The sequence below is a fragment of the Gigantopelta aegis genome, chromosome 9 (assembly GCF_016097555.1).
Source record: "Gigantopelta aegis isolate Gae_Host chromosome 9, Gae_host_genome, whole genome shotgun sequence".
Taxonomy (NCBI): domain Eukaryota; kingdom Metazoa; phylum Mollusca; class Gastropoda; order Neomphalida; family Peltospiridae; genus Gigantopelta; species Gigantopelta aegis.
The window spans coordinates 2020461-2046860 of record NC_054707.1 but is presented as its reverse complement, the minus strand read 5'-3'; the positions used below and the strand labels follow the sequence as shown (position 1 = coordinate 2046860).

General features: G+C 37.8%; 1 protein-coding gene across 4 annotated transcripts in view; it reads left to right on the top strand.

Moving 5' to 3' along the window:
• The window catches only part of LOC121381089 (tyramine receptor 1-like), a 99138-nt gene that overhangs the window by 43139 nt on the left and 29599 nt on the right, over positions 1-26400 (top strand). For 2 of the 4 annotated variants that reach the window (XM_041510191.1, XM_041510190.1), the window contains exon 4: positions 12598-12660. The exons of the other annotated variants lie outside the window; for them this stretch is intronic. In XM_041510191.1, the coding sequence (XP_041366125.1) occupies positions 12598-12660 (63 nt within the window). The remainder of the gene's footprint in view (positions 1-12597; positions 12661-26400) is intronic. 4 annotated transcript variants of the gene reach the window in all.

Here is a 26400-nt window from a genome sequence, read left to right as displayed (position 1 = left end):
TAAAAGACTTCGACCTAGATCTTCTTTCACACACTAGATCAAGTGTTGATGGTATTGACATCTACCAGTATATGTATTCTATAGATAGACTCTGGTCAGATAGTAAATATACATGTATATTGAACACAAAAATAACACAAATCAGAATTATAGTTAGTTTGTAATTAGAATATGTTTTCTTGATTACAACCGCTCAATTCTGTGGAACACTAAACACTATATTAACCTGTAAGTCTCGTGAATCTCCAGATGTGTTAATCCCTTTTTAAAAAAACTCAATTTCAGTGTTACAGCTTTATATTCGTGTTTCTTCCAGTGGTCAATATATGTTTGACATTTTGTTGCAAAATTTCCAGATTTTTGGTTTCAAGCGCAAATAACTGATCTGTACATGTGTACGGGCAGGACGTAGCCCAGTGGTACAGCGCTCACTTGATGCGCGGTTGGTTTGGGATCGATCCCTGTCGGTGAGCCCATTGGGCTATTTCTCGTTCCAGCCAGTGCACCACGACTGGTATATCAAAGGATGTGGTATGTGCTATCCTGTCTGTGGGATGGTGCATATATAAAAGATCCCTTGTTACTAATGGAAAAATGTATCGGGTTTTCTCTCTATGACTATTTCAAAATTACCATATGTTTGACATCCAATAGTTGATGATTAATAAAAAATCAATGTGCTCTAGTGGTGTCATTAAAAAAACCCAAATTTGAATGCTAAACAGTTCTAGATTATAATATGCAAATAACCAGTGTATTCTTTAAAGCGTTTTGCGATTAAGTGGATTCGACTGTACCGTTTTGTTTGATGTGTGTAAGTGTGTATGTTGTAAAAGTGAAAGGTTTCAGTTAGCACTGAACTGTGTAAGATGCTCACTTTCATGCAGTTTTCCTTTCATACTTGTTTTATTACCTGGGAACTCCAACTCCTGCCAGAACAGTTTTGCAAGGTTATAATTTCAAATTCTTTTCATGGAGGTCCTTGTACAGTGTGTTATACCAGATATGTGTTTTCTCGGTTTACCATTCCTTATCTTTAAAAAAGAACCCCCCCCAAAAAAAAACCAAAAAAAACCACCCCGAACCCTTATGCATGTAGTTGTTAGATTAGTTTATATTCATCCTCCTCGTAACAGCTTAATTCTTTTTGGCTGTTATTCTTGTTGCATACTGAAGTCAATTAAATTACTTTATTTTACACAAGATATTTTGTTTTTGTGATACAGTAAAACCCCTGTAAATTGGACACCTATGGAACCAAGTAAAAAGTGTGGATTTTAAGAGATATTCAAGTTAGAGGTTCAGTCCTGTGCTAATATTTTAGAAAAGACCTTGAACGTGTTTTTTAGTTTGAGTGAATTAAGTTCAGTTTAGTGACGGTATGGTTTTGAGGAAGGATCGAAGGAAGGAAATGTTTTATTTAATGACGCACTCAACACATTTTATTTATGGTTATATGGCGTCAGACATATTGTTAAGGACCACACAGATATTGAGAGTGGAAACCCGTTGTCGCCACTTCATGGGCTACTCTTTTCGATTAGCAGCAAGGGATCTTTTATATGCACCATCCCACAGACAGGGTAGTACATACCACAGCCTGTTTTACACCAGTTGTGGATCACTGGCTCGAATGAGAAATAGCCCAATGGGCCCACCAATGGGAAACGATCCTAGATCGATCGTGCATCAGGTGAGTGCTGTACCAATGAGCCAACCCCCCCACCCCCCCACCCCACCCCATTGGACCAAGTAGAAAGTCTGATTTTAACGTAAGAGATATCCAATTTAGAGAGGCTCGGTGCTCTACTGATATTTTACAAGATACACATTATACCTTGAACAGTATTTGATTTTGAATGAATTCCAGTTTACTGGGGGTCTGATATTGAGCAAATTTTGGTTTACTGGTTGTCTTGTTTTGAAGAAGGAAAGAAGGAAATGTTTTATTTAATGACGCACTCAACACATTTTATTTACATCATATTCCCCAAGTCATCTAATTTAGTAGTCTGAACGGGATATGGGACTATACCAGTCCATGCATGTATATATGTCCATGTATATCCGTTGAAGTGCAAGTTTTCTTGCTTGGTGAAGGCCAGGTTACAGCTGGGGTCAGATAGTAATTTGGTTTGTTATGGGGTGCATACTGTGTAATGGTTTTCTTGATATATATATATATATGTAATATATAATATATATATATATATATATATATATATATATATACCATAAGCCATAAGCCATAATAAATTAAATTAGAGATTTTCATAAATTTTTATTTTTAAAATAGAGAATGGAGTTAACATTTTTTTATTTTAATTTATATTTTCAGGAGTAAATCTTATGTTTAAAGAGGTTTTTTTTCCAATAACCACCCCTCCCCCCAAAACCCCCCAACCCAACCCCAAAACAACAACAAAACAAATAACAACCCCAGGTGTATGCCTTTATCTTCAGGGTGGGGGGGGGATAAAAATTGAAGATTTATTTTTCTCTGGCCGTAGTGTTAATGTAATATTTGTATTTATTTTATTTTTTTTGTAACCAATTTGGTTGGAATAATTTTGAACCCCCCCCCCCCAAAAAAAACAAAAAAAACAACCTGCACCCAAACCAAGCAAAAATAACAAGTTAGGTTTATTTGAAAATCTCACAGTCCTACTCGTCCCACGAATCATTGCTGCATTTGGTAAATAATAGATATTTCTTCTTCATTTCTGTTCATCTTAGAGCTAGCCATTTTCTGTACTATTTTTAGATATCTTCTTGGCTATATAGTCAGGCTTTGATATATTACGTTTCAAATATGATAATATCACATTGTTCATTTATGTACATGCACTAATAAGTTCAACAGGAAAGTGAGAAGTCCAGTCTCGTTAAAACCGCATCCTCTGGTTGAATTATTTAAGACGGTGAGTCTACATCCTCTGTACGAGGCATCAGGAAATTAAACAGCATGCCTGCATCAATCACTGTGTTGTCGAAAACTGACACGCAGTAAGAATGAGCCCATTAACCACCCATATACCTGATGACATTGGTTGAAATATCATCGCAGTTCAAACAGGCCGTAGCTGGTTTCTTTTGTTACAGAATACTCGGTTACTAATTCGGTCATTTGTGGTCTTCTTTGTCTTGATACCGCTCCGAGGTAGATGAATGACAATAATGTTGATAATAATTGCATTAATTCCCCTGAGGTGGCCATTGAGTATGCATACAGACAACTAGTAATATATATAGACATTAGTTCTTGTGCAGACCGGAGCGGAACGTGGCCCAGTGGTAAAGCACTTGCTCGATGCACGGTCGGTCTGGGATCGATCCCCATCGGTGGGCCCATTGGGCTATTTCTCATTCCAGCCAGTGCACCACGACTGGTATATCAAAGGCTGTGGTATGTACTACCCTGTCTGTGGGATGGTGCATATAAAAGATCCCTTGCTGCTAATCGAAAAGAGTAGTCCATGAAGTGGTGACAGCGGGTTTCCTCTCTCAATATCTGTGTGGTCCTTAACCATATAACCGTAAATAAAAAATGTGTTGAGTGCGTTGTTAAATAAAACATTTCTTTCTTTCTTTGTTGAGGCCAGGATCTATAGCTCAGTCAGTAGGGCACTTACTTGAGCTGTCTTCTTCTAGGTTTTTTTTTCTTTTGTTTAATGACGCCACTAGAGCACATTGATTAATTAATCATCAGCTATTGGATGTCAAACATTTGGTAATTCTAAGACATAGTCATCAGAGGAAACCTGCTACATTTTTCCTAATGCAGCAAGGGATCTTTTATATAGACTTTTCCACAGGCAGGAAAGCACATACCATGACCTTTGATCAGTTGTGGTGCACTGGTTGGAATGAGAACAAATGCAATCAGTTGAATGGATCCACCGAGGAGGTTCGATCCTGTGATGGAAGCACCTGAAGCAAGCACTCAACCAACTGAGCTATCTCCTGCCCCCTGGTATTTCAGTGGCTGTGGTATGTACTACCCTGTCTGTGGAATGGTGCATATAAAATATCCCATGCTACTAATGGAAAAACCTTCTCTTTTTTGTTTAACAACACCACTAGAGCACATTGATGTATTAATCATCGGCTATTGGATGTCAAACATTTGGTGATTTTAACATATATTCTTGGAGAGAAAACATGCTACATTTTACCAGTAGGTCAGGTCAGGTCATAGGGCTTTACATGCACATTCAGAGCAAGGTGTTGTAGCGCACGCCTGTCTTGGGCACAAGAGCCAGTCTCAACCGGCTCCTCCATCCAGGACAGGAAAGGTGTGGGGGGTAATGGTGCTATGGAATTTTGAATGGAGCAAGAATTATGCCAAAAGAGAAAAGGTGCACAAGTTTGATTGAGGAATTTGGGCGCAATTTTTAACGGTCCGTCAAAAAGAAAGTTCCGGAGCTAATATTGGTTTTGACATTAGTGAATCGAGTGTAGCTCGTTAATTAGACCTCTATGATGCTGTGGTGTCTCCCTAGGTTGCCCATAGGGCCCTTAAAAGGGCCTGACTGCTTTTGGTCATTGCATGACAACTCAGGGGAGACTTGTAGCAAGGATCTTCTTTTATATGCACCATGCCGCAGATAAGATAGCACATACTAAGGCAGCCTCCTTATTTTAAAGAGCTCAGTATGGCACATTCTGTAGCATGTCAGTTGATTATATTGTGCGAGAGAGAGAGAGATATATATATAAGTCAAATGTTTATATATCACTCTGCATTTTAACTACATTCATAAAATGTGTTTTGTTTAACGACACCACTAGAGCACATTGATCATCGGCTATTGGATGTCAAACATTTGGTAATTCTGACTCGTAGTCATCAGAGGAAACCTGCTACATGTTTTTCTAACGCAGCAAGGGATCTTTTATATACACCTACCCACAGACAGGAAAACACATACCATGGACTTTGTCTTGTTGTGATGCACTGGTTGGAACGAGGAAAACCCAATCAGTTGAATGGATCCACCGAGGTGGTTCGATCCTTTGACCCAAGCCAGAGGCAGATCTAGGTGGGAGCTCTCCCCCTAAATTTTACGACAGCTATAATTATATTATATATTAATTTTCATCCCCCTCCAAACCTCCCCCGAAGTTCCTTTGGCATTCCATCTCATGTCATTGGGGGCTCCCTAAATGGATTTTCTGAATCCGCCACTGCAAGCACCTCAGGCGAGCACTCAACCGACTGAGCTAAATCCCTCTACCCCGATAACTACATTCATGTACAGTCAAACCTGTCCTAATGTAAATGCATCTGTAATAAGCAGTCACCTGTCTAATGCGGCTAACAGCAACCTAAATCAGATCCCAAATCACTAAAATGCCTGTATTAAGCGGCCGCAGTAAATGTTTACTGTTATATAAAAGAGATATTTTAACAACAGCGATAAGGTGTAGCAAATAACCGATCTTCACACCTTCAGAAATACTAGTACTTATTCAGTCCCAACATCTCAACTAAGAAATTAAGACCAATTAAGAAAGTGTGACTAAGGAATGCATCTAATTGCCTCTGGGCAGGCTAAGTTTGACATATGTGGATTCACTTACTATGACAATACACTGCATGAAGTAACAATTAAATAATTAAATGGAAAAAGAAAACTGGACATTCCAGTTGCATTTTTTTTTCTGTCAATAGTTGATTTATAGTGAATTGTGAAGCACATCTGTTAATTAGCATAGCAGATAGTAAAACAAGAAACAACAACAAATGTTTTAAAGACTATATATGTGGCAACCTGTAATCAGCGGCCACCTGTCTTAAACAGTCATTTTTATCTACTCCCTTGTGTGACCGCTTAAGACAGGTTTGACTGTACTTTATAAACAACTACAGATGAGGTTGGTATGGTACTATAAATGTTTATTTTTGATGTTGATTTTTGTGTGTTGATTTGTTGTTTTTTCGACAGGGCCAATGGGACAGCTGCGTTGTCGAACTTTGCATATACGTTCTGATTCATCACCAAACATTATTTAAACAGGAAATGCCTACACTATATTATAAAGGTGACACAGCATGAACTTTAATGAGATGCGGTCTATGCTAGATACAACTTTACACATTTAATTTGAAAATTAATTAAAAGCGTCCTACATGCTTGGATTGGAACAAATTCTCCTTGAGAAAAATTGACTGGCAATTCCAGCCTTTATAGTTAACCCAGATTTGTGCTATGAACAGCATGTTGGATTGCAGTGGTTGTATGAGTAGCTAGTGGTTTGCAGGGTCAGGCATAGCCTGAAATAACTAGGGTGGTGTGGGTGGCAGTGGTGGGGACGGGGGTGTGAGTAAAGAATGAAATTTTGAGGTATTATAGACAAAAAGAACACTTTAGGTGTGTGTGTGGGGGGGGGGGGGGGGGGTCACAGCAGATATTCCATAACAAAACTATCAAACATGTATGTAATAAAATATATACATATACACCATTTTAAATGGAAGCAAAAACAGAATAGTTTGAAACATTCGACATATATTTTACTGAGCTGAACTTCAATTTCTGTTTGGTGGTGTTGGTGAAGGGCAGCTTTAATGGGGGGGATGCATTCTGTCTGGTGAATCTGGATCTGAATCGTGAAGAATATATATATATATATATATTTTTTTTTTAATTGTGCATATCAGCATACAGTTTTTCTGGGTATTTTTAACTAAACATTTTTTTTTATATAGCAGCTCTATTTGCAGAAGAGTGTCCTGATCTTAGGACATACTATTTACAGTCAAATATCTTTATCTTAATATGTGGGTCTCCAGTGGTGGATCTAAGGGGGGCCCCAGGGATCTGCCCCCCCCCCCCCCCAACCTTGCAACAGTTATATTTTTATTTAATTTTTTTATGTTTGACAATCTGAGAAATTCCTTCGGGAATATTTGTGGCCTTTGTTCACATGTCATTGCCCCTCCCCCCCCCCCCCCCCCACATGGATTTTTTGGATCCACCACTGGGCTCAAACATGACAACAACACTAACAGCAATTGCCATAGCTGGAATTTGAATTGTAGGTCAGAGGCTTTAGCAAGGACAGGGGTGGGACGTGGCCCAGTGGTAAAGCGCTCGCTTGATGGGAAGTTGCTTTATGACCGATCCCCGTCGGTCGGCCCATTAGGCTATTTCTGTTTCCAGCCAGTGCTCCACAACTGGTATATCAAAGGCCGTGGTATGTGTTATCCCGTCTGTGGGATGGTGCATATTAAAGATCTGGTATATCAAAGGCCGTGGTATGTGTTATCCCGTCTGTGGGATGGTGCATATTAAAGATCCTTTGCTACTGATAGAAAAATGTAGCGGCTTTCCTCTTAAGAATACGTCAAAATGACCATATATTTTATTTCCAATAGCCATTGATGAATAAATCCATGTGTTCTGCTGGTGTTATTAAGCAAAATAAACTTGTTTTTTGTTACAACAGTTAATGGTTTAAAATTGCACTACACTTAACCAGGCTCAGAATTGCTGCACATGAACATTTTGCCTGTAAAAAAAAAAAAAAAAAAATTGCTGTACATAGGTAGCTCTTTCTTAAAGGGACAGACCCTAGTTTTTAAACACTAATACATATTTTTGACCATTGTAGCCATTTTTGATAACTGAAATCATACTTTACTTAGATTTTATGCTTTAGAGTATCAATTTCCATCATCCTGGTGTTTTTAATATTACAAAATGCATTTCTCATATTTTAAAAAATACACATGCGTCTGAGAAGTAACAATTATGGAGTCAAGTTGTAGTCTATTTTTAGAGGGTATTTCACCATTTCAAAATCACAGACTCATGTTTGACTCACTTGTAACTTTATCCCAATGTGTTACAAAAGAAATGTTTTATTTAACAACTCACTCAACACATTTTATTTATGGTTATATGGCATCAAACATATGGTTATAGACCATACCTATAATGAGAGAAGAAACCCGCTGTCGCCACTTCATGGGCTACTCTTTTTGATTAGCAGCAAGGGATCTTTTATATGCACCATCCCACAGACAGGATAGTGCATACCCCTGCCTTTGATATACCAGTCGTGGTGCATTGGCTGGAACGAAAAATAGCCCAATGGGTCCACAGACAGGGATCGATCCCAGACCGACTGCGCGTCAAGTGTGCACTGTACCACAGGGCTACGTTCTGCCCCCAAATGTGTTACAGGTTTGTAGATTAACTATATTAACTTAGTGTTAATTTTCACGGGTTGAAACTAGGGTCTGTCTCTTTAACTAAACTTAGTGTTAATTTTCATGGGTTGAAACTAGGGTCTGTCCCTTTAACTAAACTTAGTGTTAATTTTCATGGGTTGAAACTAGGGTCTGTCTCTTTAACTAAACTTAGTGTTAATTTTCATGGGTTGAAACTAGGGTCTGTCTCTTTAACTAAACTTAGTGTTAATTTTCACGGGTTGAAACTAGGGTCTGTCTCTTTAACTAAACTTAGTGTTAATTTTCACGGGTTGAAACTAGGGTCTGAAACTAGGGATGAAACTAGGGTCTGTCTCTTTAACTAAACTTAGTGTTAATTTTCATGGGTTAATTAACTCATGGGTTGTTGAAACTACTAAACTTCTGTAATTTTCATGGGTTGAAACTAGGGTCTGTCCCTTTAACTAAACTTAGTGTTAATTTTCATGGGTTGAAACTAGGGTCTGTCTCTTTTAAACTAAACTAGTGTCTCTTTAACTTAATTTTCACGGGTTGAAACTAGGGTCTGTCCCTTTAACTAAACTTAGTGTTAATTTTCATGGGTTGAAACTAGGGTCTGTCTCTTTAACTAAACTTAGTATTAATTTTCATGGGTTGAAACTAGGGTCTGTCTCTTTAACTAAACTTAGTGTTAATTTTCACGGGTTGAAACTAGGGTCTGTCTCTTTAACTAAACTTAGTGTTAATTTTCACGGGTTGAAACTAGGGTCTGTCTCTTTAACTAAACTTAGTGTTAATTTTCACAGGATGAAACTAGGGTCTGTCTCTTTAACTAAACTTAGTGTTAATTTTCACGGGTTGAAACTAGGGTCTGTCTCTTTAAGTTCAAGCCCTGTTGGTATTTCAAGGGTTGGAACTAAATAGCTCAAGATATCTGTGGCTTGAGGTGAGCATAATTGTTACAGAAAATCAAGCCATGGATCATTTCTCGATCTGGAGATAAACTCTGGACTGCAGAGATTACAGAGGTCCCGATACTGGAAATTTTCCAGATAAGACCTTAAATCCTAATGGAAATATTTTTTTTTACTGTAACATGGGCCTGTGTGTAAACTTTATAGTCTATAGTCCATTACATCCTAGCTCCTACAAAAATGGTTTTTGTAAAACAATTCTGTTTGGTTTGACATAGGAAGAAAAGTAAAAGTTTTAGGAAAACCCCACAAAAACCCCCACAAATTTTGTCTGCAATTTAGAAAACATTCGGCTCAGAAACTTGTAGTAAATTCCATAGTATGAAACAAAGGCGTTCGCTGTGGGAAGGACTATAGATTGAAATCTTTAATGACTCACATGCAAAGTGTTTGGTATTGCCATGACCTTAAAGTCTCAAGATGTTATCAAAGACTTGAGTCTAGACTGTAAAACTTCTATAAGTACGTAAATAATTGGTCTACATGTAACTATTTTATTTTATGTTAGACTTAAGGCCATTAAAAAAAATCCACTCAAATTTTGTATTTGGTTTTTAACACCCATTAAAATTTGTTTGTTTTGTTTAACGACACCACTAGAGCACATTGATTTATTAATCATTGGTTATTGGTTGTGAAACATTTGGTAATTTTGACATATAGCCTAAGAAAGGAAACCTGCTACATTTTCCATTAGTAACAAGGTATATTTTATATGCACCATCTGAAAGACAGGGTAGCACATACCACAGCCGGTCAGTCTAGGATAGATCCCCGTCGGTGGGCCCATTGGGTTGGGTTATTTCTTGATATAGCCAGTACACCACAAGTGGTATATCAAAGGCTGTGGTATGTGCTATCCTGTCTGTGGGATGGTGCATATAAAAGATCCCTTGCTACTAATGGAAAAATGTAGCGGGTTTCCTATGATGACTAAATATCAAAATTACCAAATGTTCGACATCCAATAGCCAATGATTAATAAATCAATATGCTCTAGTGGTGTTGTTAAACAAAACCTTTTTTTTCTATAATATATAACTTTTCATATGTATGAAATTACTGGGAGGTAAAATGTAGTTTGGGCAACAGCAAATATTAATTTGACCACAAATAACTTGTATATACTACCTGTATACAGACACTGACATTCTAAACAAGAAAATGTATTTCATATGTAATGATATATTATATTTATGTCAGGTTTGACTGTTATATACATACCGTACATGTAGATATTAATGCACTGGTGCAGTGGATAATTAAATCCTTTCTGGCCTCACAAATTGTCTCATGCTGTTGCTGGAACTCGAACCTGTGACACCAAACCGCCTGCACCTTGCGGACTTGCCATGATACGTTCTGGACTATCGAGTCATTAAAAGAGCTCTACTGGTATTTTTAAGGATCTCCCAGCTGGAACAGTGAAATAATATTTTCTCTTTTGCATGGAAGGAACACTAATATTAAAGCTAAAACATTAAGGCCATAATGAAATAACTTCTAGATTTATATCCAATTTGTTTGTTTAACGTGGGGTGGTGTAGTGAAATTATTATTGTTTTTACTTGATATTTCCATGACATTAGGAATACCACACAAAGGGCGATATCAACAAAATGGGAGGAGGCCAGTTATCCTTGGAGTGAGCAGCGATGAAAATCTGGAATTTATTTTGTTGTGGACTAAAGTCCAAACAAAATTGTTAACAACTACAATAAATTACTCTCATATCTTTAATTACCATTAGATTTCCCTCACATTTTGTCCAGATACAAATCTTGAAAAAATGATTACAGTGACACAGATTCCACATACGAGACTGTCACAGATATTAATTTCACTGAGATCGCATAGGGCACAATCTATGCAGTTTTCTGCCATTTGCCATTTTACTTTTTGATGGAATATTCTTTAAGAGGGGTGGAAAGCTCCGAAGTATGTGATGTAATTAATATGATGTCATCACGTTTGCTTTTATATCATAAGACATTATGACGTTGTTAGATTACATCATATTCTTTCACCCCTCCTGAAGAGTATTCCATAAAAAGGCAACCGGCAACCGGCAACCGGCAACTGGCACAAAATTACATGCTTTTTGCACTATCCGATATCAGCGAAGTTGATATACACGTGTAGATGACATAGCTGTCATGTAGTATGGGAATCTGTGTCATTGTAATGGGTTTTTCAAGATTTCTGTCTGAACAAAATGTGGGGGAAATGTCATGAAAAATAAAGGTAGGAGATCAATTTATCGTAGTTGTTAGCAATTTGGTTCGGACTTTAATGGACTACTTAACAAGCAAACTTCATCTTTTAATGGTATATTAACAAGTAAAACTATTAATGGGATATTAACAAGCAAAACTGTTATCCTATTTTTGTATATTACATGTAGTACTTTTCAGACTATTTTTATTTTAAAACTTTATTTTGGTGTTTTAAAAAAACATAGCATTTATACTTGTATATAATTATTATCAGGTATTAGATATCAACATAACTTTATTTGCCATAAAACATTTTTGTTTTCTGTTGTTACTAATGGCATTTTCCCAACTCTGTCCTCTGGCACAAACCTGCATGTATCTATAATATATTTTACTTTTGTTGTGATCTTTGTTAACTTTGTGGTATTAATGGTGAATAATTTTTGTCTAATAATTTGTGACTTTAATATTTTAAAAATTATTTAGAAATTTATACAGTATACATGTAACTTGTATTCATTTCATAATATGGATTTTAAAATAATCGGTAGATTTAGTTTATAATTATTGGTAATCATTACCAATGCTCATCGTTAAAGGGCAAGCAACTCATGATTATCATTATTACAGCTTTACAAGTGATATCTTAATTTGTGAGGTTTTTAAAATTATGATTTATTTCTCTTTCAAAATAATATTAACTTGTATATATTATTATTATTATTATTATTATTATTATTATTATTATTATCCATGCATATTATTATTAATAATATTTCTCATGGTAAATTAGACATTATTATTAGAAAATTTTCAGCTACTTTTATTTTATTTATTTATTTTATTACTTTAAAAGGAAAAAAATTGAGACATGATACATGTTGAGCCTCAGTCCAGAATATTTTACGAGCATGGGTGATCTGGTACTCTGTGTTATCAACATGACATCCAGCCAAAAATCACCACCCTAAAAACTGCCCACCCGCCCGCCCATCCATCCATCCATCCATCCATCCAACCACCCGTCCATCCATCCATCCAACCACCCAACCATCCATCTATCCATCCATCCATTACATATTGGCATTCCAGTGCATATGTACTATAAACTGTTTGATGATGTGGGAGAGGTTTTTCTGGAAAATAATTCTGTAGTGTTTCTTACTATAGTACTAACAGTTTCCGTTTCCTTGTACTAACAGTTCTGTCTTGGTACTAACTATTTCAGGCAGCAACTCGCGCCGATACGTGGAGAAGTATCATCTGCAGGGCACATCCATGTGTGACCAAGGTTAACTTTCCTCACTAACTCATCATGCTTGGTGTCGTTTCAGTTGCATATAAGTGTCTATTAAGTGTGTGTGTTCAGTGTATTCGGTTCATTTTGTTTCTGTTACTTGTTTACATATAAACTTAGATTTATATTTGAATACTGCTGAATGGCAGACAGTGCATATAGTGTTATATTAGATTTGCATCAATTCTGTTTATCGATTGATCGATTCATCCATCCATACATATATCCACATACACACTCCATCCATCCAACCTATTCACCTATCCATCCATCCGTCCAACCTATTCACCCATCCATCCATCCATCCATCCATCCAACCACCCAACCCACTCACCCACCCATTACATATTCATCCATCCATTCATCCATCCATCCATCCAACCACCCAACCCACTCACCCACCCATTACATATCCATCCATCCATTCATCCATCCATCCATCCAACCACCCAAACCACCCACCCACCCATCCATTCATCAATGAGAGAGAGAGAGAGAGAGAGAGAGAGAGAGAGAGAGAGAGAGAGAGAGAGAGAGAGAGAGAGAGAGAGAGACAGAGAGAGAGACAGACAGACAGACAGATAGACAGCGAGTCAGTCAGCCAACTTCATTTGTTACAACTACATGTAAATTCAGTTAAATCATTATTTAAATATATCATGTCAGACCTTCACATTTACACTGATACCTGTTCACAAGATGAAGAAAACACTTTAGAGATGAAGAATTCCAAAATACCCCCACACACACCCCCCACCCCCACTCCTTCCCACCTGGCATTTCCTTTGCTTTGAATGATATGCACTCCCACCGTTTTATCCTCTGCAGCTGCCGAGTTGACTGGATTTTTGGCCCAGTTTCAACCAGGCTTTAGATCTTGGATGCAACAATTTTTGTTTTGTCTGTTCTGAATGAAGTGAGGTCTTTTTTTTCCTTCTGAATGTTCATAACAACTGCTGAAGAGTTCTGGATATGTAGAAATACATTTCAGGTTATTTCAATCTGAGTAAAGTTTAAGATTCTTTTAGTTGAAATGTTTTGAGGTCAACCTATTTGTACTCAATTTGGGCATGATTATCTTAAGCATACATATTTTGGGTCCAACATTTATCACCTTGACCTTGGTGCAATCTAAAAGTCAATTGAAAACCATCCTGGTTCTGCTAGCAAGTTCATTATTTGTAGTTTGGTATTTATTACTCCATCTAAAGGAAGGGGTGGGTGGGACATGGCCCAGTGGTAACGTGCTCGCCTGATACAGGGTCAGTATGGGATTGATCCTCATCTGTGGCCCATTCAGCTATTTCTTATATGACTGGCATATCAAAGGCCGTGGTATATGCTATCCTGTCTGTGGGATAGTGCATATAGAAAATCTCTTGCTACTAATGGTTTCCACTCTAAGACTATATGGCAAAATTACCAAATGGTTGACATCCATTAGCCGATTATTAATAAATCAATATGCTCTAGTAGTGTCGTTAAACAAAAAACCCACCTTTAAACAAACGTTTTGCTAGCCAGTCCATTATTTGTTGTTTTTAAAAATTTATTACTCAATCAAAAACAAGGGTGTAGAACATCAGTGTCTGTATATTTAATGTGTTTCTGGTCATCCTAATCTTTGTTGCAGCCCTAACTGGATTTTACCTCCCAATACATTTATACATGCACCTATGAAATTTAAAACAAAAAGTATTCATGTACAATTATTAGAAAGTAAAAAATGAAGTTTTAGCTACCAGAAACAATAGACCGATCAGGACCATATAGAATATATGTAGACACTGAGCTTCTAAACAAGAAAATGTTATTTTATATGTAACTAAATCATTAAAAAAGGATCTGTATGTTGGAAATATCTTACAATTGCAGCAAACTCAGGGCAGTCCCTTTAATATACATGACTATATTAATTTTACATGGTAATTAAAAGTGAATGGTATATAAGGTGTGCACAACATTCATTCTTTATTGGAGGGCGCGACGTAGCCCAGTGGTGAAATGCTCGCCTGGTGATTAATTTTACATGGTAATTAAAAGTGAATGGTATATAAGGTGTGCACAACATTCATTCTTTATTGGAGGGCGCGACGTAGCCCAGTGGTGAAATGCTCGCCTGATGCTCGGTCGGTCTAGTGTCGATCTTTGTCAGTGGGCCCATTGGGCTATTTCTCGTTCTAGCCAGTGCACAACAACTGGTATATCAAAAGACCGTGGTATGTGCTATCCTGTCTGTGGGATGGTGCATATAAAAGATCCCTTGCTACTAAAAAAACCAAATGTAGTGGGTTTCCTCTATGACTGTATGTCACAATTACCAAATGTTTGACATCCAATGATTAATAAATCAATGTGCTCTAGTGTTATTGTTAAACAAAAACCAACAAACTTTCATTGTTTATGGAGGATTTAAAAGCCTTTAAAATTAACCCTTTTTGATGAGTACATGTATGTTTCATTCTTATGTTTTTATTACAAGCTGCATGTATATTTCATTTGGTTTAATAGCTCTTGTGATGCCAGAATATAAATTATCTCTGAAGTAGCAATGCCAGATATGCAGTAAATGTTGAAGCAATTTGGGTCTTTTCGAAAAGTATAAAGTTCAGAAATAATTACGCACATTCCAGTTTAGATAATTGATTATGCCAATTACATGTAAGTGATGAGGCTGCATAGTTGTAGTACATACTTGCACCTGCATTTCATTTGGCATAACTGTGTAAAACATGAGTTAAAGTTAGTTTTGTTTAAGAGGCCAGTAAATCATATTGATTTATTAATCATCGGTTGTTGGGTGTCAAACATTTGGTAATTTTGACATGTACATGTATTCTTTGAGGAAACTAAAACAAATTTACTAGCAGAATGGAATTGTTTAGATGCACTTTCCCAAAGACAGAGCATCACATACCCCGGCTTTTAACATACCATTCATGGGTACTGGTTGGGATAGGTGAAAATGTCAATCAGAGACTGGGAAAGTCTTTTTTTCATGCTATGAAATTTACTACAAGTCATTTATTTCTGAGCCGACTGTTTTCTATAGTCCGTCCCACAGGAAATGTCAGTTTTTTTCATGCTATGAAATTTACTACAAGTCATTTATTTCTGAACCGACTGTTTTCTATAGTCCGTCACACAGGGAATGTCGTTTTTTTCATGCTATAGAATTTACTACAAGTGATTTATTTCTGAGCCGATTGTTTTCTAAATTGGACACTAAAATAGTAAAATAAAATTTCCAAAACACTTTTACTTTTCTTCTTATGACATCAAACAAAACTGAAATTATTTACAAAAATCATTTTTGTAGGAGGATGGGACAGACTCTAGGTGGTTTTATCCTATGACACAAGCACCTTAGCACCAAGCACACTACCAACTGAGTGAGATCCTAATGTAGGAGGATGGGACAGACTCTAGGTGGTTTTATCCTATAACACAAGCACCTTAGCACCAAGCACACTACCAACTGAGTGAGATCCTAATGTAGGAGGATGGGACAGACTCTAGGTGGTTTTATCTTATAACACAAGCACCTTAGCACCAAGCACACTACCAACTGAGTGAGATCCTAATGTAGGAGGATGGGACAGACTCTAGGTGGTTTTATCTTATAACACAAGCACCTTAGCACCAAGCACACTACCAACTGAGTGAGATCCTAATGTAGGAGGATGGGACAGACTCTAGGTGGTTTTATCCTATGACACAAGCACCTTAGCACCAAGCACACTACCGATTGAGTGAGATCCTAATGTAGGAGGATGGGACAGACTCTAGGTGGTTTTATCTTATAACACAAGCACCTTAGCACCAAGCACACTACCGATTGAGTGAGATCCTAATGTAGGAGGATGGGACAGACTCTAGGTGGTTTTATCTTATAACACAAGCACCTTAGCACCAAGCACACTACCAACTGAGTGAGATCCTAATGTAGGAGGATGGGACAGACTCTAGGTGGTTTTATCTTATAACACAAGCACCTTAGCACCAAGCACACTACCTATTGAGTGAGATCCTAATGTAGGAGGATGGGACAGACTCTAGGTGGTTTTATCTTATAACACAAGCACCTTAGCACCAAGCACACTACCGACTGAGTGAGATCCTAATGTAGGAGGATGGGACAGACTCTAGGTGGTTTTATCTTATAACACAAGCACCTTAGCACCAAGCACACTACCAACTGAGTGAGATCCTAATGTAGGAGGATGGGACAGACTCTAGGTGGTTTTATCTCACAACACAAGCACCTTAGCACCAAGCACACTACCAACTGAGTGAGATCCTAATGTAGGAGGATGGGACAGACTAGGTGGTTTATCTTACTTACGACACAAGCACCTTAGCACCAAGCACACTACCTGATTGAGTGAGATCCTAATGTAGGAGGATGGGACAGACTCTAGGTGGTTTTATCTTATAACACAAGCACCTTAGCACCAAGCACACTACCAACTGAGTGAGATCCTAATGTAGGAGGATGGGACAGACTCTAGGTGGTTTTATCTTATAACACAAGCACCTTAGCACCAAGCACACTACCAACTGAGTGAGATCCTAATGTAGGAGGATGGGACAGACTCTAGGTGGTTTTATCTTATAACACAAGCACCTTAGCACCAAGCACACTACCTATTGAGTGAGATCCTAATGTAGGAGGATGGGACAGACTAGGTGGTTTTATCTTACAACACAAGCACCTTAGCACCAAGCACACTACCAACTGAGTGAGATCCTAATGTAGGAGGATGGGACAGACTCTAGGTGGTTTTATCTTATAACACAAGCACCTTAGCACCAAGCACACTACCTATTGAGTGAGATCCTAATGTAGGAGGATGGGACAGACTCTAGGTGGTTTTATCTTATAACACAAGCACCTTAGCACCAAGCACACTACCTATTGAGTGAGATCCTAATGTAGGAGGATGGGACAGACTCTAGGTGGTTTTATCTTATAACACAAGCACCTTAGCACCAAGCACACTACCAACTGAGTGAGATCCTAATGTAGGAGGATGGGACAGACTAGGTGGTTTTATCTTACAACACAAGCACCTTAGCACCAAGCACACTACCGATTGAGTGAGATCCTAATGTAGGAGGATGGGACAGACTAGGTGGTTTTATCTTACAACACAAGCACCTTAGCACCAAGCACACTACCAACTGAGTGAGATCCTAATGTAGGAGGATGGGACAGACTCTAGGTGGTTTTATCTCACAACACAAGCACCTTAGCACCAAGCACACTACCAACTGAGTGAGATCCTAATGTAGGAGGATGGGACAGACTCTAGGTGGTTTTATCTCACAACACAAGCACCTTAGCACCAAGCACACTACCAACTGAGTGAGATCCTAATGTAGGAGGATGGGACAGACTAGGTGGTTTTATCTTACAACACAAGCACCTTAGCACCAAGCACACTACCTATTGAGTGAGATCCTAATGTAGGAGGATGGGACAGACTCTAGGTGGTTTTATCTCACAACACAAGCACCTTAGCACCAAGCACACTACCAACTGAGTGAGATCCTAATGTAGGAGGATGGGACAGACTAGGTGGTTTTATCTTACAACACAAGCACCTTAGCACCAAGCACACTACTGATTGAGTGACATCCTAATGTAGGAGGATGGGACAGACTAGGTGGTTTTATCTTACAACACAAGCACCTTAGCACCAAGCACACTACCTATTGAGTGAGATCCTAATGTAGGAGGATGGGACAGACTCTAGGTGGTTTTATCTTACAACACAAGCACCTTAGCACCAAGCACACTACTGATTGAGTGAGATCCTAATGTAGGAGGATGGGACAGACTCTAGGTGGTTTTATCTTATAACACAAGCACCTTAGCACCAAGCACACTACCGACTGAGTGAGATCCTAATGTAGGAGGATGGGACAGACTCTAGGTGGTTTTATCTTATAACACAAGCACCTTAGCACCAAGCACACTACCGATTGAGTGAGATCCTAATGTAGGAGGATGGGACAGACTCTAGGTGGTTTTATCTTATAACACAAGCACCTTAGCACCAAGCACACTACCAACTGAGTGAGATCCTAATGTAGGAGGATGGGACAGACTCTAGGTGGTTTTATCTCACAACACAAGCACCTTAGCACCAAGCACACTACCAACTGAGTGAGATCCTAATGTAGGAGGATGGGACAGACTAGGTGGTTTTATCTTACAACACAAGCACCTTAGCACCAAGCACACTACCAACTGAGTGAGATCCTAATGTAGGAGGATGGGACAGACTCTAGGTGGTTTTATCTTATAACACAAGCACCTTAGCACCAAGCACACTACCAACTGAGTGAGATCCTAATGTAGGAGGATGGGACAGACTCTAGGTGGTTTTATCTCACAACACAAGCACCTTAGCACCAAGCACACTACCAACTGAGTGAGATCCTAATGTAGGAGGATGGGACAGACTCTAGGTGGTTTTATCTTATGACACAAGCACCTTAGCACCAAGCACACTACCGATTGAGTGAGATCCTAATGTAGGAGGATGGGACAGCTAGGTGGTTTTATCTTACAACACAAGCACCTTAGCACCAAGCACACTGACCATGTGAGATCCATCAGGAGGAAACACGCTCTAGGTGGTTTTTCATGATGTAAAATATTGAAGATAGTGTAATTAAACTATTTGTAAAGTACTGGGTAACTACCACCATCTTATAACAGGCACCATAGTAATGCAATACTTTACAGTCTCTATCAGCATTTGATGTAGGAGGATGGGACAGGCCTAGGTGGTTTTATCTTACAGGCCATCGGTCTACAGGCACACTAGGTACTGGGTTCGGATCCCAGTCGAGGCATGGGGTTTTTTTAATCCAGATACCGACTACCAACAGAGATCCTAATGTAGGAGGATGGGACAGGCTCAGGTGGTTTTATCTTGTAACACAAGCACCTTGCACCAAGCACACTACCATGAGTGGATCCTAATGTAGGAGGATGGGACATCCTCTAGGTGGTTTTATCGCAAACAAAAGCACCTTGCACCTGTCGTAAAAAAGAGTAGATCCTAATGTGGCGACAGCTAGGTGGTTTCCTCTAAAAACAGTGTCACCAATGACACATATGTTTGAGATCCAATAGGCCGATGGGACAGATAAAAAAATCAATGTGCTCTAGTGGCGTCGTTAAATAAAACAAACTTTACTTTTTTTGATGTGCCATCTGCTTTGTATGTCACATTTACTAGCACCAAACATTCCTGTGATGTCACTAAAACAGGAGGATATTACAGAACGTTTCAGGTGGTTTAAAAATCCTACACACATGCACCTTAGCAATTTCCTCACACTATGGGTGGGGTGAGGTAATGTAGGAGGATGGGACAGACTAGGTGGTTTTATCTTATAACACAGCACCTTAGCACCTAGCACACTGTGATTAGATCCTAATTATCAGGATGGGAAACTAGGTGGTTTTATCTTTCACAAGCACCTTAGCACCAATTCCTACCAACTGATATGAATCCTAATTGGCCTTTTAATACAGTATTCATTAAAGTAATTGAAAGTATTTTTACGTAACTGTTCGAAAACATGTTACTGGAGAATAGATCCTAAAAAGAGTAAAAACAAACAAATCACAGAAAGCTTTCCAGATGAAAGCCAAGAGGTGCCAAAGTAAACCTGCCAAGTGAAACAATACCGAAGCTAATTTAGGCAACTGTTAAGAATTTCCAAAACACTTTTTAAGTAAGATGTAGTTTTTCCACTATAGATGTGTCACAGAGGAGATGAGTCACTCGACAAAATGCTAAAACACATTGTCTTAAGAGTATTTGGCTATTTGTAAAGTACTGGGTAACTACCACCATCTTATAACAGGAACCATATGTAATGCAGTACTTTACAGTCTCTATCAGCATTTGATGTGCCATACCGGCCTCGGTGGCGTCGTGGCAGGCCATCGGTCTACAGGCTGGTAGGTACTGGGTTCGGATCCCAGTCGAGGCATGGGATTTTTAATCCAGATACCGACTCCAAACCCTGAGTGAGTGCTTCGCAAGGCTCAATGGGTAGGTGTAAACCACTTGCACCGACCAGTGATCCATAACTGGTTCAACAAAGGCCATGGTTTGTGCTATCCTGCCTGTGGGAAGTGCAAATAAAAGATCCCTTGCTGCCTGTCGTAAAAAAGAGTAGTCTATGTGGCGACAGCGGGTTTCCTCTAAAAACAGTGTCAGAATGACCATATGTTTGACGTCCAATAGCCGATGATAAGATAAAAAAATCAATGTGCTCTAGTGGCGTCGTTAAATAAAACAAACTTTACTTTTTTTGATGTGCCATCTGCTTTGTATGTCACATTTACTAAACATTCCTGTGATGTCACAGAAAACATGCTATTTATTACAGAACGTTTCACACATTTAAAAAACCTACATACATGTATATCAGGCAATTTCCTCACAGCATGGGTGGGGTGAGGTGTGTGTGGGGGGGGGAGGGGGGACATCAGTACCCTAGACTGTATTATGTTTATCATATGTAAATATGTTTATTTCATGGATGAAATTCCAATCAACAGATATGAAAAACTATTTGGCCTTTTAATACAGTATTCATTAAAGTAATTGAAAGTATTTTTACGTAACTGTTCGAAAACATGTTACTGGAGAATAGGGGAAAAAAGAGTAAAAACAAACAAATCACAGAAAGCTTTCCAGATGAAAGCCAAGAGGTGCCAAAAGTAAACCTGCCAAGTGAAACAATAAAGCTAATTTAGGCAACTGTTAAGAATTTCCAAAACACTTTTTAAGTAAGATGTAGTTTTTCCACTATAGATGTGTACATTGTAGATGAGTCACTCGACAAAATGCTAAAACACATTGTCTTAAGAGTATTTGGCTTTGTCAAGCTCAGCAAGAGTTGAAGTTGATTAAATTTACAGAAATTCTCATCGTGCTGTGTCGTTGGTTAACCAGACGTAATTGTGAACTTCACTCCATTCTGCTGATTCCTAGTCTCTGGGGATAATGGGACTTTTTTTTTCTCTACAAATCCTACTGTTTTTCACACAGTACAGTCTAACCTGCCAATTATACTCTCTCTGATTTACAGTCAGTCACCTGTTTTTACAGACCACCTTAATTTTCTTCAAAAGCCCCAATGTCCTATAAATGTAATTAAAATGTTTTGATGCTGTCATTAAGTAAAACATTCCTTCCTTCTTTTCTTCCATAGTGTATATACATAATGAAAGGCCAGTGGATAGTTTTCTTCCACAGTGTATATACATAATGAAAGGCCAGTGGATAGTTTTCTTCCACAGTGTATATACATAATGAAAGGCCAGTGGATAGTTTTCTTCCACAGTGTATATACATAATGAAAGGCCAGTGGATAGTTTCAGTATTTTTTCATTAAATTATATAAGGTGTCAACATTGTGGCATGTTCTTACTGTTAATAATTTAAAAACAATTTCGAGCTAACAACATGACAAGTATCATTATGAACTAACATTTATTGAAGTCTAGCCAAATGCATTTCGGTAGTTTTCATATGTAAATGCATGAAAAATCCACGATGTACAAAGTGTTTTATTGTGTATTATGGGACGAATTATACCAATTATTTTTTATAACTTATCTGTGATGAAAACATGCTAAAACGATAAGACACTAGAAGAGAATTACCACAAGTCTACTGCCCTTTAATGAATTTAGTTGGGTGTAATATAAATACTTATTACATAGATGGTAGGTACGGGATTTATATTGTGTCACTGGCTCCCACCCAGAGTGAGTTTTAACAGCTTGAGCAGTGGGTAAGCGTAATGCCACTACACTTATGTCTCTCACGTAACACTAACCATTAACCCACTGCCCTGAACACACAGTTTATACTGTCCGTGGGATGGTGCATACAAAACAACCCTTGCTACTAATGGAAAAATGTAGCGGATTTCCTCTGTAAGATTATAACTCAAAATTACTAAATGTTTGACATCCAGTAGCCAGTGATTGATAAATCCATGTGCTCTAGTGGTGTTGTTAAACAAAACAAACTTTAACAAAGTTTTTGAAGACACAGCTCAGATAACTCCAATGTGTGTATAGGACAATGTGGTAGAACTTTAATGGATATTAGCATGAACATCAAATTAAATTGAAAAAAAAACTAACCCCAAAAGATTTGTAGATTGACCTTCTGAACAGTGAACTGTATGTATCCCAAGCTCCATTTTCACTGCTGCTCACTTCTTGAAATGTTACAGGCTTCACATGTATACATTTTTAAAAAGGAATTTCATAAGTACAATATTATTGGGAGGTAAAATGCAGTTTGGGCTGCAACAAACATTAGGATGACCAGAAACTCACTAAATATACAGACACTGATGTTCTACACCCTTGTTTTTATTGAGTGTTTGATGACACCACTAGAGCACACTGATTTATTAATCATTGGATGTCAAACATTTGGTAATTTAATATATAGTCTTAGAGAGAAAACCTGTTACATTTGTCCATTAGTAGCAAGGGATCATTTATATGCCACAGATAGGATAGCACATACCACAGCCTTTGATATACCAGTTCTGGTGCACAGACTAGAAAGAGATATAGCCCAATGGGCCTACTAACGGGGATCAATCCCAAACCAAACCCAAATCAATGAAGTGCTGTACGCTTGGGCTACGTCGCGCCCTAACTCAAGTGTCTCACAGGAAAGCATGAAAATCAAATTAAATTGAACAAACAAGATCTAAAAAGTAATTTGTAGATTGACCTTTTAAACAGTCAACTGCGTGTACTTCAATCTCCATTTTTACTGCTGCTAACTTGTTAAAATGTTACAGGCTTCACTATATATAATAAAGGAACTGTCCTCACTTTGTAGCCATTAAAGTACAGGATTAATCTATTTATGTGTAATACATCTGGGTAATAAAACCTACAAAATGTTACAAGTATAAAACATTATATCGATAAAATACATTTGGGATTCCCAATAAGCCACTTATTTCAAGTTTTATTTGGTGGTTAGAAGAAAGTATATATTGTTTTGTTCAAAATTATTGTAGTCAGAAATTCTTTTAATGGTAAAATTGCTTTTGTAGTTGAAAAAAAAAGTCTTTCAGAAGGAAAATGAGCTAACTGCATTTGCTGATCTTGTACCTGGAAAATTTTTAAGTGTCTTTGTCGATAAATCCAGTTTGGCTTGACGTAAAAAATAAAGGAAAGCTAACAAAAATGGATGTGAAAATTGTAAAGACATTGGTTGAGATATAAATAAAACATCAATACTTGCCAATAGTGAAACACGTTATCTGCTCATGGAATTTGAATTTTTTGTTTGTACATACAAAACAGATCTCTAATTAGTGTGGAGAGATTTACAAAAGAATATGTTTTGTTTTGTTGTAACGACACCACTAGAACACACTGATTTACTAATCATCGGTTCCTTGATGTCAAACACTTGATATCTTTGATATACATGTGTGGTTTTAATGAGGAAACCCACTTCATTTTTCTGTAGTAACAAGGGATTTTTTATTATGCACCCATCCCACAGACAGGACAGCACATACTACTTAAGATATTACCGTATTATTATTGATACTGTACCATATAAATTCACCTGCTAAGGGGAGTTAAAAAATCACTCTTCTTGAACTAGTGTCAGGGAGTGATAGGGAGCGAGAGTGATAACTCCCCTTAAACAGTGACGTCTACATTGCATTTCATTTTTAACTTATTTTCGCGCTTATATCAAATTAAGGTTCAAGCACACTGTCCTGGGCACACACCTCAGCTATATGGGCTGTCTGTCCAGAACAGTGGGTTAGTTGTTAATTGTTAGTGGTTAGTGAGAGAGAAGAGGGTGTAGTAGCCTTACACCTACCCATTAAGTCATTAAAACTAGCTCTGGGTGGGAGCTGGTACCAGGCTGCGAACCCAGTACCTACCAGCCTTATGTCAGATGGCTTAACCATGACATTACCTAGGCCGGTGAGTTTTACAGCCCTCCTCAATATATGTCAGATGAATTAATAGAACTGGCAGTTCACCTGTTTAACACAAGTGTCTGCTTAATTCATTATTTATACAGATCAGATAAGACAATTGAAAGTTCAATTTTTAATACACAGGTGGCTGTTTAATTGATGTTGGCTCATTTTATATTAGATAAAAAAAAATTGCATTTGCATGTGCACTTTGTTACAAACAGGTCAGCACATACCACAGTCTTTGCTCTATCATTCCACTGGTTGGGATGGTGAAAAAAACAAAACAATCAAAGAATGGGTCCACTGAGGGGATTCTTTTGTTTGTTTTTGTTTAATGACACCACTAGAGCACATTGATTAATTAATCATGAGCTATTGAATGAATGAATGAATGTTTAATGACACCCCAGCATGAAAAATACATCGGCTATTGGGTGTCAAACTATGGTAAAAGCAAAACATTAAATGATGAACCTCATCAATATAAAAATTCAAGATTTAAATAAAACACAGTGTAAAGGATTGTGCAAAAATACTAATATCACATACATGTAGATACAATTAAAATTTAGAATAAAAGTCAGTATCTCGAAGAAATTGTAATAAAAGTTCTGGATGGAATCGAAAAGATTCCATCACATTTCTCTGACCAAATATATCTTTTTGAGTTTCTTGCAGATGTCAAACATTTGGTAATTTTGACTTGTAGTCATCAGAGGAAATCTGCTACATTTTTCCTAATGCAGAAAGCGATTTGTTATATGCACTTTTCCACAGGCAGGATAACACATGCCACGGCCTTTGATATACCAGTCGTGGTGCACTGGCTGGAACGAGAAATAGGCAGTGGGCCCACCGATGGAGATCGATTCCAAATCGACCGTGCATAAAGCAAGTGCTTTACCACTGGGCCATATCCCGCCCCCTGAGGGGATTCTTTCCTTTGATCCAAGCACCTCAGGTCATTGGTGTACCCACTGAGCTAACTCCTGCCCCCGATGGAGTGACTTTGACTTTATAGCTTATTGAGAAATCCATTTAAATGTTAAAAAAAGACATGTACTTAACATGCAGTATGCTGTAATATCCAGCAATCAATTTATAGTTCACAGAAATATCCCATAATAGATTAGCTTTTAACATTTACACACCGTTTTGAACTTGAAAGTTTTATCGACCTGATGATAAAGTTATGAATACATGTTGGTTGTAATGGGATTTTAACTATAGAAAACTAATAATAAGACCGCTGCATTATTAATAAATGAATGCTGAAATCAATAATTCCAGTTGTAAATATAATTGAAGTGAAAATCATTCTATAAAGATATCGCAGTTAACATGGATATGTTGTTGTGTAATGCTAATGTCAGACTACCAACTGTCACGATGAGTTGACCAATTAGCCAATGTGACGATTTGTACGACTGTTGCTAGTCTGAGATCTCTTACAACTCGATTTGTGTCACATACAGGGCTAGCTCTGGGTGAGAAGATAATTTCTCTATTAAACTTAAAAAATAGCAGAAATGACAATATATTCTGTAACAAAATGTCAATTATTACACGTCATTTTTTTGCCAAATTAAAATAAAATTCGCCATTTGCTTTTTAAAATTTGTGAGTGCCAGAGCTAGCCCTGACATACAACTCATACGACTGATTAATTGTTAATCTGAGTGTACACGTTGTTGTCCCAGGAGTGGGGGA